The 14,514-nt window shown below is 33.7% G+C and overlaps 1 protein-coding gene and 1 long non-coding RNA gene across 6 annotated transcripts in view; one reads left to right on the forward strand and one right to left on the reverse strand.

Annotated features, from left to right (window-relative positions):
• Positions 1-1,680, reverse strand: part of LOC148163551 (uncharacterized) — a 33,590-nt gene extending 31,910 nt beyond the window's left edge. Inside the window, exon 1 of the long non-coding RNA XR_015768956.1 lies at positions 1,538-1,680. This is a non-coding gene — a long non-coding RNA (uncharacterized LOC148163551). The remainder of the gene's footprint in view (positions 1-1,537) is intronic.
• Positions 1-14,514, forward strand: part of CCDC88A (coiled-coil and HOOK domain protein 88A) — a 117,017-nt gene that overhangs the window by 98,212 nt on the left and 4,291 nt on the right. For 2 of the 5 annotated variants that reach the window (XM_028103946.2, XM_028103945.2), the window contains exons 24-31: positions 1,226-1,318; positions 1,442-1,656; positions 5,043-5,126; positions 6,110-6,313; positions 6,905-6,976; positions 8,149-8,229; positions 10,226-10,494; positions 10,676-11,138. In XM_028103946.2, the coding sequence (XP_027959747.1) occupies positions 1,226-1,318; positions 1,442-1,656; positions 5,043-5,126; positions 6,110-6,313; positions 6,905-6,976; positions 8,149-8,229; positions 10,226-10,494; positions 10,676-11,138 (1,481 nt within the window). Of the gene's footprint in view, positions 1-1,225; positions 1,319-1,441; positions 1,657-5,042; positions 5,127-6,109; positions 6,314-6,904; positions 6,977-8,148; positions 8,230-10,225; positions 10,495-10,675; positions 12,571-14,514 lie in introns of those variants that run through there. The other 3 variants (XM_028103943.2, XM_028103947.2, XM_028103944.2) reach the window with 3 other exon arrangements.

The raw sequence follows: 14,514 nt of genomic DNA on the forward strand, positions 1-14,514 counted from the left end.
TCAAATCCATTTGTTCTGGTTCCCACTTCCCTAATTCAGCCTAACCACTCAGTTAGACTATCTCATTAGCCTCCTAGATGCTTTCTTTACTACCATCCTTTCTGATAGATACTATTTCATTATGGAGTTAAGGTACCTACAGCAAAGGTTTCATAATGTCACTTTCTAATGAAACCTTCAAGCTTCTGATTTCCTGTTCAGCAAAATCTAAACCTGAAAATCCCTCCCTGCTTCCCATCGACTATAAACTGCTTAATTTAGCATTCTTATCTTTTCAGTCATCTAATATGGCCATTCTCTCCATGAGGCTTTCTTCGGTCATCCAAGATAGAAATACTTTCCTCTTTATAAGTTTCTCTTGTACTTAATACAGTGCTTTTATTTTGGCACCACTCCTGCCTTGGATTGTAATCGTCATTTATGTATATTTGTTCTCTCTCCTACTGTATTATAAGCAGAGTTGGGCTGCTCTTGTCTTTATATACTCTTTGTGTCTTCCTCATTTAAAATGATCACTAAATATTTGTTGAGTAAACAACATCACAGTTTGGGATCACATTTTTTTTAGATCATTTAGTCTATGATCTTTGATGTTTCCCTATGTAATATATACCATCAAGGACATAAATGAGACTAAGATGTGGTGAAACTAGTGTATTCATGTATTGCTGGAGGCAGGAAATAGTTCTCTAAAGGTAAATTAAGCCTAAATAATTCTGCCATAAAGGAAAAAAGTCTGTTTGCGTGAAGATGTGGTTGCAAGATTATTTATTATATCTACAATTGTAAGCAGACTATTGAAAATTTCAGTTTTTTACTTACATAAATTATATTAAATCACCTTTCATTCCAAAAACAATGTGAGATACTAAAAGATCCAAGAATAGAGTAGTCACTGTTAATTTAATGTCCCTTAACAGCTATTAAAAGATGTTGAGAGAATTCCTTTGTCAGGATGAGAATATAATATGGAAAATTTTCTTCAAATAAATTGTATTAAAGAATTGAATTTTAAATTCTGTATCCTTTTATTAAGTTTGTAAATATGAAGAAAAGGAGAACCTTGGAAAAATATCCCATTGTTAATACCTAATAGTTGTCAGCTCTAATAGGTATATTTGTTTATGTTTTGGACAGAAGTTAGATTGTAGTCACAAAATAATTTAATACTCATAACTGTACAAAATATGATACATGTCCTAAAGTGCAATTTTTATTTTTATAGTGATAAATTAAATGAATTAAGACGACAAAAGGAGAAATTAGAAGAGAAGATAATGGATCAGTACAAATTTTATGACCCATCTCCTCCTAGAAGGTACTGTTAACCAAATTTTATTCATTTTTATTTTGTAAAAAAAAAAGCTAAGACTTTTAATTTTGTGAAGGATTTATATGTTGAATTTTAGACTGATAAGAGTTTTTTAAATTATTCTATTAGGAGAGGCAACTGGATTACTCTAAAAATGAGAAAATTGATAAAGTCTAAGAAAGATATTAATCGGGAACGTCAGAAATCTCTAACATTAACACCTACCCGCTCAGACTCCAGTGAAGGATTTCTTCAGCTCCCCCATCAAGATAGTCAAGATAGTTCTTCAGTAGGTTCAAACTCTTTAGAAGATGGCCAAACTTTGGGGACCAAGAAAAGCAGCAGTGAGTGCTTAAACTCTTTAAACATTTGTGATCTCTAGTATTGATTTAGAATCCTTTCAAAAGATTTCTTTTAACTTGTAACTTCAGCAGTCCTTTGGGGTAATAGTCTGATGAATGCATTTCTTTTTAACTCTATATGATTATAAAATTCATTGTGTACTGCAGTACTACATAACCACATGATTTTCTGTATTATGTGTTTAGAAATATACCAAACACAGAGATACCATCATTTAGCCAGGGAGGTAAAACACTGTCCAAAGAACATTGAGATAAGAGCCAGAGTATCCCTGCCACTTGCTAGTTGTATTAATACAGGTACACCTTTCACCTTTGTGTCATACTGCACAGGGTGATTATGAAGAGTAAGTGAGAAATGTTTATGAGCTCATCTTGATAATTTTTTGTAACTAAATAGAATAATAAGGCATTTTTATAATGGGGTTTTATTCATATACTTTGGTGTCAAATTGGAGCAAAGTTACATTGGTGAGAAGCAAAGAAAAATAGATGTGAATTCGAAGAGAATGTTATTCAATGATTTAGAAGTAACCGAAGATTGTAAAAATTGTTGAGGGATTGCTTGGTAAAGGATCAATTAAAATTGATGTGTATAAGCTTGTGTATAAAATTGTGATTTAATTTTTTAAATTACAAATATAGCAGTATCACATCATAACATGCCCTGTACAATTCATAGTATTTTTATTTCATTACTAGTGTGCTTAACTAAACAAGAGCAAAGTAAAAGCCTAAAGAAGTATATTTTAAGAGAAGAGAAAAGAATCCAGTGCTAGGCCCTTTTAAGATGTCCAACAAGTTGACTACTAACAGTGTTCTTATAGAATATGTAAACAAGATACTTTGAATCCATTCATACTATCACCAGAGTCACTAAATTAAAAAATACGTATTTGTGTGTGTGTGTGTGTGTGTGTGTGTGTGTGTGTGTGTGTGTGTGTGTGTATGAAATAGATCTATATCATTTCACTGCTATTCTTTTGAAGTAAATAGGCAAAAACAGCTACTACTTCGCCCAGGGATAGACTCTCCTTCTGGCAACTCTCAAAACACTCAAAAAACTATATAGTGTTTTAGCCTCAGGGGAATTATCTCTGAAAAAACAGTATTTTAGGGTGTAGCTGAGGCATTCATTATAGGGTATATTTCAGAATACAACTATAGCACACTAAAAACTAGAATCCATAAGTATTCATGCATACATACATACTTATGTATGTGTGTTGTGTGTATTAGTCTCAAGAAAGTGTTTAAATTCTGTATCCCCACACAAGATTACCATTACCTGGGTCTTTTGCTATCTAGTCTTATCAGTCAAATCTACATGAAATTTCTGAGTATTCTTGTAGAGAAATCATCAGGTTTATCTTAAAAAGATGTCAGATAATTCAATTTTATGTTACCTTTAGATTTAAAATATCTGACATCTTATTAAATGAGAAATGGTAATAGGTCTACTTAATTTTTTTCCAATTAAAGGAAGATATTTCATAAGGGATTGATTTCTTTCTTTTTTCTTTTATTTTTAAGTAAGCTCTACACCATCGTGGGGCTTGAACTCACAACTCTGAGATCAAGAGTCGCATGCTCTACCGACTGGGCCAGCTGGGCCCCCTAAAGAAAGATTTCAATTCAGATATGATAATGTAACACAAGAAAGGCACAACAGTCTTTGTTGAGGTCAACTTGTCTGTTTTTAATATAAAGCTGACATTCTTTCATAGTCCCTCTGCTGGCACATCCAGAATAAGGATCAGAAGGCAGTAATATTCTCCTTTCCTGTAGTTGTTCAGTTTTAGAATTTTTTAAATAAACAAAAACCCAGCAATGCTAATGTTCCCTGAATTTCAGTATGTTGGAAAAAGAATACTGTATATATACAAACTAGTTGACATAGAAGGATCACATTCCACCACTGGCAAATTTAATCCTTTTATCCTGTCTGTCAGTAAAGCAGTCTTTGGAAAACAGTTGAAACAGAAGTATCCAAACAAGACAACATGTGCATGCTACAACCACTCAGCTTTGTTTTAGCCAAGTGTCCATTTTTACATTGCTTTCAGTTCATTTCTTTTTAATCATTAAAAACAGCTGTGTTTACCAAGCCAGAAAAGAAATAGGTCAAATTAAAAGCCTAAATGAATCATGACTGTACCTAATAGCAGTCAAATAAGTTAAAAAGCTGTATGTCCATTGCATTCTTCTTAATGGAGAAAAACTTTGATTATTTACAAGATGACGGCAAACCTTCAGAAGCAGTCTCGTCATTAAGGCTGTATACAGTATGCTGTGAAGTCTTTATTCACATCATCTCCCTAACTCCTAAATTGCAGTTCCAAAAAGCTGTAACAGTTTTCTGTATTTGAATCTTATTAAAATATGACTCAAGAATGTTAGTGACTCTAGTGAGCATTTTAATTTTTATGCTAATGACACCTACTATAATTATAATTCTCATTTTCATTTACAGAATTTTTCTGCACAGTGCTACCTTTGTTTTTCTTAATAAACTCACCCAAAAAGCCCTTCAAAATACCTAAAAATGTTATAAATATGTATTTCTCTGTTGTTTTTGCTTACATAAGGGTGCCTCTTATCGTTTAGCCTGAACAGAGCTTAGTGCTAGCTTTTCTCTTTTCCCTAGCCAACCTCTTGCAAAATGAAATGAATGTAATTGCTCATGTCATTTTTTGAAAGACTTTGCTCAGAAGAATAAATATTTTCATGGTGCTGTTAAGTAATGCACCAGAATTCAAATTAACCCAAAAAAATTATTCCCTATTTCCTTTGTTAAAGTTTAAGAAAATAATGAAAGTTTTTAAAGTTTCTTTAGATTGTTTTAAACATTCCCTGGGCACCCAAGTTTTTGTTGATATATATTACTAGACTACTCCTGTAAAATTTTCATTTTCCTAAGTAACTTTTTTCCAAGATGAAGTCTTTTTCTTTAAAAGGTTAAAATAGAGGATTGAAAAGCCTTGTACATTTTCATCATGGATACTGTGGCCCAGTAATAGCCCTAATTTTAAAGGTATACCTTTACAACTTAACTAGGAAAATTGTTCCTTCAGTAAGTACTTTAATCAGTTCCTGTATTTGTAGGACTTAGCCAATCCAAGCTTTCAAAGTATATGTTCCTCATCATTGTCTTCAGTGCTTTCCAAGTATTTTAAAGTGTCAAAGTACATAATTCATATTTCATTATCACTCAGCAGCATGAGAATAATAGCTTTAGTATAGCATACATAGCTGAAACTCAGACATTCATTTCTGTCCTTAATTTCAACATTTAACTCCCATCTGTTCTTCTCCCTTTTTTCTTTCATTTTTCTGTTTCTGTTTTTCCTCATGCTCTGACATTAAAGTGGTTGCACTGAAAAGACTGCCCTTTTTGAGGAACAGACCGAAGGATAAAGACAAAATGAAGGCCTGCTACCGTCGTTCTATGTGTAAGACTTTATGACAGTTCAGCTTCTTTCAAATGACTACACTGGCTTCCATTACTAATTTTTCACTAACCTTTCTCTGGACTGTGCCAATTTTCTTATTTTGCAAAGTGCAGTCTTCCTCTAATTCAAGGAGCTGGAAGAATTTTTTTTTTCAAAACTGGCACTGAAGTCGCATTATATGTTCACTGATACATATACATGCATATATGTTTAGTCATACATGTAATATACTTATAAATTTCCAGTGCCTTCTAAAAGTTGGCAGAAAAAAAAACCTAATTTTCTATGCCATAGAGAATTTTTTCCCAAATAAATTTACTTAAAATATAACAAAACCTTTAGCATTAGGAATTTATTTTCTTAATGAACTAAATTAAACAAACAAATAAATAAAATGGCCTGTAACCCTTGAAAACGTTTGTCATTCTTTATATATTAAAACTCTGTCTTTTTTTTAAGTGGTATGGGTAATTACATAATCAGATTAAATGTCACTTTGGATATCATCTCTTTCAGGTTTTTATTGAATGGTATACAATTTGATACATAAAATGAATGATTTCTTCAGTAACCTGCTCTGACCAAGGACTCTTTGTCATTTTCAATAATGATGCTGTATAAGAACTCTCCATCTTACCTTTATTCATTCCATTTCTGTCATCACAAAACCACATTATGAAGGCTTCTAATTATATTGCACATCACTGCGCAAAAGCATGGCAGTTGTACAGAGTAAAATTCCTTTTCCTATCTTTAAAGGGGGTGGAGGTGGGATAAAAATATTTTCTGAAATTTATCAGCCTTTGGCCTACTCATTTCATTCAGCTGAATGCATGTCATAATTCGAATGACCTTGTGGTTATAGTCTTTGATGTTCATTTGCATTAATCCATAAACAAAAACCAGATCATTTATAATACAAGATAGAAATAAGAGCAGATACATTAACCATGCTGATTCATTTGCTTTCATTTGCATCCCAGCCATGAATGACCTGGTGCAGTCCATGGTCCTAGCAGGAGGACAGTGGACAGGTAGTACTGAGAATTTGGAGGTTCCTGATGATATTTCAACGGGTAAAAGGAGAAAAGAATTGGGAGCTATGGCCTTCTCTACTACAGCCATCAACTTTTCAACTGTCAACTCTTCTACAGGCTTCAGATCCAAGCAGTTGGTTAATAATAAAGGTATAGGCCGTCTGCTCTTTGCACTGTGGTGTAACTGTTGGCAACAGGAATTTTAATTTGACTTTTCCATGTGTACTTTTTGACAGCAACAACCTGAAATAATTTACTAAAACAGTCTAGATTCGATTTAAGAGAATTTTCAAATCATTTCAAAAATTTAAAACATCATACAAATAATTAAAATCTTTCCTAGGCCTTCCATAATAAACAGCTAATGAACTAACAAGAAAAGGAAAAGTAAGCCAAGTAAAGAGTGAGAAAGGGAAAAAGTGATGATAGAAGCTTTAAAAAAAAAAAAAAAAACTAAAAACAATATAAAGAGAACCACGTAGAACAACCCCGGCTCTTGCTTTGCTTTGCAGGGTCCTTGGGGAGATTGTTTCACTGCTTCTGGTGTTAAGCGAGTCAACTCTCATCACAGCTATTCTGTTTCTTATTCCTAGTTCCAGTTTCTGATTAAGTCTATGAAATATTTTAAATCAAGATGTGTTACATGTGATTGAAAAAGAATATCCATATTTGCATAAATGAAATTTTAAAATGTTTTTTTTGTTTAAAATATTTTTATATCCATTTTGCTATTTTATGTAGATACTACATCCTTTGAAGACATAAGTCCACAAGGTATTAGTGATGATTCTAGTACGGGATCAAGAGTTCATGGTAAGATATGAACTTTATTTAGAGAGTACATATTCCATACAGAATGGGAATGCTGAGGCTCTGGCATTGGTTTGGTGAATGTGGCATTGCCAGCAAGCATGTTTTCTCTAACCTGCATCTCATAGCTACTTCTGCCATTTCTTCAAACCTAATACTTCCTTTTGCCCCTTTTAAGGTTATTGCTTCATCCTAAGTAGTCTCTCTCTTGGTCAAGGTTATTTATAAAGTATGCCTGCACAATGCTCAAAGGTAATTTTGTTGCCATTTTGGTGTATAAGGTTAAAGTTATGAGAAACACATTTTACCATTGGTTTAAAAAATATTTAGTTCGATAAAGGATGAATTCTGAGAAACACATTTTCTGCAGTGGTGAGCATTTCAGATTTTTAAGTTTCTGGAGAGATCTGCAAAACCATATCTTGCCAAACTAAAATATTAATAATAAATGGATAGTATGTTGAGGGAATTTCATACATAAGCAGGATTTTAAGAAACAGGGTAGGGTTGGGTGCCTGGGTGGGTCAGATGGTTAAGCGTCTGCCTTCAGCTCAGGTCATGATCCCAGAGTCCTGGGACCGAGTCCTGCATCGGGCTCCCTGTTCCTTGCGAGCCTGCTTCTCCCTGTGCCTCTCTTTCTCTCTCTCTCTCTGTCTGTCTCTCATGAATAAATAAATAAAATCTTTTAAAAAAAAAAAGAAACAGGGTAGGATCATGTTAACTGTGCAGTTTTTTCCCTTGTACGGATAGGAAGGCAGGACATTGTGCAGATGCTCGTGTTCCTCCTGTTCGTGGCATCTGCAGTGTGCAGGGTTCCTTGTCTGATCTGTTTTAAGTGACCTAATACTAGCACTTTTTTTTCTTTTTTCTTTTGGCATGTCACTCTACTCAGCCAAAACAGTTCTGGTATCCATCTAGAAATCATTTCCAAATCTAAATATGCACTTTATTTCCTTTTCTTTGGATCTCAACTAGTGTTTCAGAAGTGTCTTATTCTAAAGTGTCTAACTGAACTATCTGGAGATGCTTTTGCTCTGTAAGATTGAACTCTGGGCATGCTCAGCCTGTGAAAGTATGCATGATTGCTTCCTCAAAGCATTCTGTGATCAGAATGTAAAAGTTCAATGTCAGTAGCTAGAAGTTTTATCACACTGTCTCCTGATTTTTTCATTTAGCTTCAAGACCAGCCAGCCTTGATAGTGGCAGAACATCCACTAGCAATAGTAATAATAATGCTTCACTCCATGAAGTCAAAGGTATGCTGTAGGTAAATTTATTAATAATGTCCGTCCATTTCCAGATTTTATAATTCGAAGATTGATGAAGTTTCTGGGGTAAAGTATGAAATCCAAATCATCTATGTTTGAACATAGTTCCTTGGAACATTTTATACTTCTTACATTGTAATACAGTGTATACAATGTGTATAAATGTAAAAACAGGAGCAGTTACTTTGGTTGCCATTTTTCATCTTCACAGATAAAATATTTTTATGTAATTTTTAACTCAAAAATATCTGTAGGTCCTTATTTTTCTTACATTTTGTCTTTGTCATGAAAATGGGTTGTCCTTAATTTTCTCATGAGGCATGTACATTGAACTCCCATTATAGAAGTGTTTTAGAAATACTTTTAGCTTAATTTATTGATGAAATAAGGGGAAATAACTTTTTAAATTTAAGAAGACAGTTATGTTTGTGTATAACAGACAAATGGATGCACACAGCTTATATAAAGAATTACTTCAGGATTTTTTCTTAATTTTTTACTATGCATTCTAAGGTAAGGTTTTTATGTAAATGTCTAGAGGCCTTGACTAGTACTTTTTCCCTTAAAGGTTTACTGCCTACTCGGATTCTGGAATTGTTTAATAGATTATAAAAGTTGGTGAAAATAGTTATTCTCTATAGTCCAGAATTGTCAAATTATAATTTGTTCTGTTGCTTTTTGTATTATAAAATCATTTTGTCTCAATTGTAATTTTGTCATTAATGCTATGACTCTGTTGCAGTGGTCTGAAAAATCTGATCTCAAGAAGGGATTTTTTTTTTATTTTTATAATCATGTTCTTATACCCAGTAGAAAAGTTTAGTTTAAAAATATGAAGTATTTCTTTCCTGATTTGAAAATTTAAGAAAATCTTTTTAATAAAATGTTATATAACTTGAGCCAAATTCTTTCATGACCCTATGATTAGGAAACCATGGAAAGTTGTATTTTCCATCTTGATACTATTTCTTTGCAGTTTGGTATCAATTAGAATCCACATAAGGAATAGCATTAAACATTAGGGAGCTTTTATCCAGAACTAGTAATGTGCATCCTGTACAGTTGCTCAACCTCATTTGAGTCTTTTAAGGCTATATATGGGGTGCCTGGGTGGCTCAGTCGTTAAGCATCTGCCTTCAGCTCAGGTCATGATCGCAGGGTCCTGGGATTGAGCCCCACATCGAGCTCCCTGCTCAGCGAGAAGCCTTGCTTCTTTCTCTCTCCCACTCCCCCTGCTAGTGTTCCCTCTCTTGCTGTATCTCTCTCTGTCAAATAAATAAATAAAATCTTTAAAAAAAAATTAAATAAGGTTATATAGCCATATGCCAACAGTGGAAAGCAGGAACAATCAGATGATTCAGACATTAAAGAATAAAATACACAACATATTTGATTTTGTGTTTTTACTACAGCTAGCTAAGTATATCATATCTCCATTGATTTTCTTTTATATGCCTGCTATTTAAATTTTAGGAAAATTTCTTTACGTTTATTCATTCAGGATGAACAGAGAAACCTTCAAGTAAGGAATGAAGATTTCATAGAGAGGCAAAGAATTAGAATCTTTAACTTCTGAATTTGTATTCTGGTTTTAACATTCTGAAATAATTTAAAATTTATATAATCATATTTTGTTCTAAATTGAGGTGTGTTACAGTTACTTGAACCTGAATTTTTAAAAATGTATTACTTATTTTTTTATTCACTCATTCATCGAATGTACTGAGTGCCTGCTTTGTAGTTTGGCTCTGAGTGTAGTGGTGAAAGCAAGTATTTGCCCTTGTAGAACTCAAAATATTTGTCAAAATGAGACTAGGATAGACAATGTTAGACTGATGAAAGATGAACACAGTCTACTAAGCATTTCTAAATAAAGCTTGAAAGTTAGTTTAGCTATTCATAAGAATCCAGTCAACAAAAGTTATTACTTAGTTTTAGTCTCATTTCTGTTACCGAACTCTTAACACACCATTTACTCCAAAAGCAGGTGCAGTTAATATCCAAAGCAGGCCACAAAGCCACAGCAGTGGAGAATTTAGCCTGCTTCATGATCATGAGACTTGGTCCAGCAGTGGTAGCAGTCCAATCCAGTACTTGAAAAGACAGACCAGATCAAGTCCAATGCTCCAGCACAAAATGCCTGATTCATTAGAGAGTCGAGCACATCACAAGATCAAAACTGGTTCCCCTGGAAGTGAAGTTGTTACTCTACAACAGTTTTTGGAAGAAAGCAACAAGCTTACCTCAATACAGGTTAGTTTTACCTGGTAGGACCTTAATTTAGATCGACACTGCAAGTTAAATTTCTGTGACTGAACTATAGAGCTTCTTTTTAAGTTAAGGGGTGCTTAGTTTTATATCATACAATCTAATATATCAGGAAAGTAAAAGCTTGGCTGCATTCACTAATCTGTTGTGATATCTTTTTTAACAGATAAAGTCCTCAAGTCAAGAGAATCTTTTAGATGAAGTAATGAAAAGTTTGTCTGTTTCTTCTGACTTTCTGGGAAAAAACAAACCAGTTAGCTGTGGTCTGGCCAGGTCAGTAAGTGGAAAAACCCCAGGAGACTTCTACGATAGACGGACAAGTAAGCCTGAACAATTTGTGAGACCCAGTCCTCGAAAGACTGAAGATGCCTACTTCATTAGCTCTCCAGGAAAACCTACACTAGGCACTCAAGGAAAGATAAAATTAGTAAAAGAAACTTCTCTGTCACGACAATCAAAAGATAGTAATCCTTACGCCACTTTACCTCGTGCAAGCAGTGTGATCTCTACTGCCGAAGGAACTACTCGAAGGACAAGCATCCATGATTTTTTGACCAAGGACAGTAGACTACCTATGTCAGTTGATTCACCACCAGCTACTGCTGATAGCAGCATCACTGCAGCATCTAGTGAGTACCTTTTACACCAGTGGTCCTCTTACACACTTCACAGTCCAACCCATGCTGTAGGATCTCATGTGCAAAATGATTTAGCTACACGTAAATCCAAGTCTCTCTATGCCCAGGCTAGAAAGTCAAGAACAGAAAAGTCACAATTTCTAAACCAAACTTTTGCCATTATTAATATGTCTAATGATGCACTTGGAATATCAGCTGAAGATAGTGGAGAGTCATTTACTGTGGCTCATCCATCTCAGCCATTTTTATCCCTGAATACAGAACTAGTTAGTAACATAAGTGGGTTACCTCCCAGGCCAATCACAAGAGTAACTGACCAGGCTTCTGCCTCTTTAGATAAAGCTGCAAAGAAAGATAACGAACAGTTTTCTGATAATCAGAACCCTAGTAACAGTAACCCACAGTCTTCTGCAGATAGCAATAATCTTATCACTCCTGCATGCTTCCATCCTGATGACACAGAAGCTGCATTGTTGGTTTCTGAGGATAATCAGACTGTTTGGTATGAATATGGTTGTGTTTGATCAAAACTGCACAATATAATACTGATGTTACTTGATATGCACCGTGCTTCTCTAATCTGATTTGAAAAGCTGCTGTTGAAAAGTATAATTTGGCTAGGCTTATATTTTTATTTTTAAATTGTGGCATAGTATTCACTTGTACATGATGGCATGTGTATAAATATGAATGTGTAACCATACCAAAGCCTGCATGAAATATTAATTGCATTGTACATTTTCTGCATGACTTTAAAAACCTTAACAATACATGCTCTTCTTTCACATTTCTTGTCACCTGATACAAGATTGTTACTTTGATACCTGGAAGCATATTAAAATAGTTGCATGCTATAATTACCAAGAAGGCATTTCCAAGTCATATTTACTTTGTTGCTCCCAAAAAAGAATGCTCATTTTCTCCCTCCCTCCTCTTTGCTCCCCTTCCCTCCCTCTCCTTGTCCTTCACTCTTCATTCCTTCCCTCACCCAGAATGTGCACTTCCTATTGCACATGTACAGTGTTAAGGAAACTATGTTAAAAAGATGTCATTTTCTTTCGCCATTTAACTATGTCTTCTGTCCTGCTGTTTTATTTTCAAGGAAATAGTCAATAACTCCATTAACACTTCCTGTAGCAAATATTAACTATTGCCCATATTTACAAAACTGTTCAGATTTAAAACATTGTTAACACTCATAAATTTATAGTAACACATAATTCTTTAAAAACCCCGCCAGATTTACATGTTACTTATAAAGTGACTAGGAGCATTTGTATTAATTCTGTTTCTTCACTTTTCTTTATCTGATAAATGTAAGAACTCAAGGACCATCTTTCCTTTAAGATGACTTTTTTACTTGGAATCAGTTAGTACATTAGTTTTGCCAGTTCTTTTTTTATATAGAGTCAAAGATAATAAATCATACTCAATGTGTTGGAAATTTGCATTTTTACCTCTGTTCAAAAAAGGTAGTAAGTTTACAAAGTAGTGAAGACTGTTGCTTCTATAATCTATTTATTAAATTTTATGTGTTTGTCCTTAAAACAGCTTTTTAAATGAGTATACTGTGCTAAAATAAAATTAACATCAGAATTTAAATGAACAAGTGTGTTTTTAGTGGAACAAATTTTAGAACTACAAATTAATACAAACTTTTAGCTAAAAAAATAACCATATAAGATAAAGAAAATATTTTCGAACTCTAACTGCAGTGTCATAAACTTTTAAAATTGTCTTGCTGTGGTTATAGCACTTTTAAAGCAGAATCAGCTAAACTTGAATCTCTGACTCCCAGAATTAAAAAAACAAACAAACAAACAAAACAAAACAAAACAAAGCCATAACCCTGATTCACTTACTTCTGGAGGAGTAGATCTTAGCTCTTTTTCTGGAATGTTTTTGCCATTTTGATTCAGCCTAAATATTACTGCTAATAACTTAGTCTGGCATCTGGAAAGGAATGCTTTGAAATGTAACTTTCTAAATGGGGAGGAAATCACTATTTTATACATGTTGTTACATTAAATTATTATTCTTATTAACTGGACCAAAGGAAATAGAATCCATAGAGAATCTTTGCTTAACGCAATTTCTATCCTTTAAATTAAGCCATTCTCTAGTACTTAAACAAGATCGTTGTGGGGGCTAGGCCCTCTCCATTTTTATCTTTGACTGTGCTTCTTTTCTCACAGCCAGCTATTACTAAAAACAGTTCTACTGCAGATAATCACATAAGCACAATCAGAAAATTTTCATATTTTTTTAGTACCACCTAATATATTTTGTCCATGAATACATCTATTTTATTGTCAGTTGTTTCACTGTCAGCCCTAACATTAAAAATGTTTTTTGGCTTCTCTTCTTTTTTTATAACCTAATAATAAAACTTATTGGTAAATATAAGTGAGATTAGATGGGGGCCACATATGATTAAAATGTAATAATTAGTGTTACTTCTTTTCCACTTTGAGTCAAGAATTATTTTATAACCATTTCAACTCTTTAGAGATTACAAATCTGGCCGTACACTTTAAATTTAAAAAATTTATTTATGCAAACTATATTGAGAAATCATGTCCTATTATGTTAAAACTGTGTGGTTATTTTACAGAATTAGACTTACAGGAAAACAGTATTTCCATTACAAATGGCTGTAGTTTATAGTATAACATGTTTTCACAAGGAACATATACACTGTGCATGTAAGACAGATCCATACCATGTCCATGTGTCTTGAGGATTGTCTGTGAGAATACAGGCTAGACTTCCTCCAGAGACTATCACCAGCCGTGGAGTGGATTGTCTGTGAGAATACAGGCTAGACTTCCTCCAGAGACTATCACCCCAGCTGTGGAGTCATAAAATTTTCTCAAAATACCAGTTCATAACACTTGGAATCAAATTTTTAGCATGGGAAAAACCATAGAAATCATCTACAGCCAGTGCTTCCCAAACTTCAAAAATCAGCATCTACTTGCTAAACAAGTCTTAAAAAGATGCCCCAGTATTTTAACATTTTTGTTATTGTTTTTAAAGATAAAATTAACCAACTCTGACTCAATTGAGCAGCTGCACTTTTTTCCTTTAAGACACCTCTATAAATATCCTACGATTTCATAAAGGAATATTTGGAAAACTATTTGGAGATTCAGTACCCTGATTTTAGATGAAACTGAGTAGCATTCACATTCCTCCCCTGGGTTTTTAGAAATCATACCCTCATTATTTGTGTGACATTGTAAACTGACATTGTTAGGCATTGGGTCCCCTTTGACCAAAGCAGTTTTAGGTTTAACAGTGAAAGCAGGCATAATTTTTCTCAGTTAATAAAACAAATATTTCATTGTGGATGTTTCTGTGGCTG

Source organism: Eumetopias jubatus, unplaced genomic scaffold (genome assembly GCF_037043125.1).
Source record: "Eumetopias jubatus isolate StellerSeaLion01/CBP00866 unplaced genomic scaffold, mEumJub1_p1.0 scaffold_9, whole genome shotgun sequence".
NCBI lineage: Eukaryota > Metazoa > Chordata > Mammalia > Carnivora > Otariidae > Eumetopias > Eumetopias jubatus.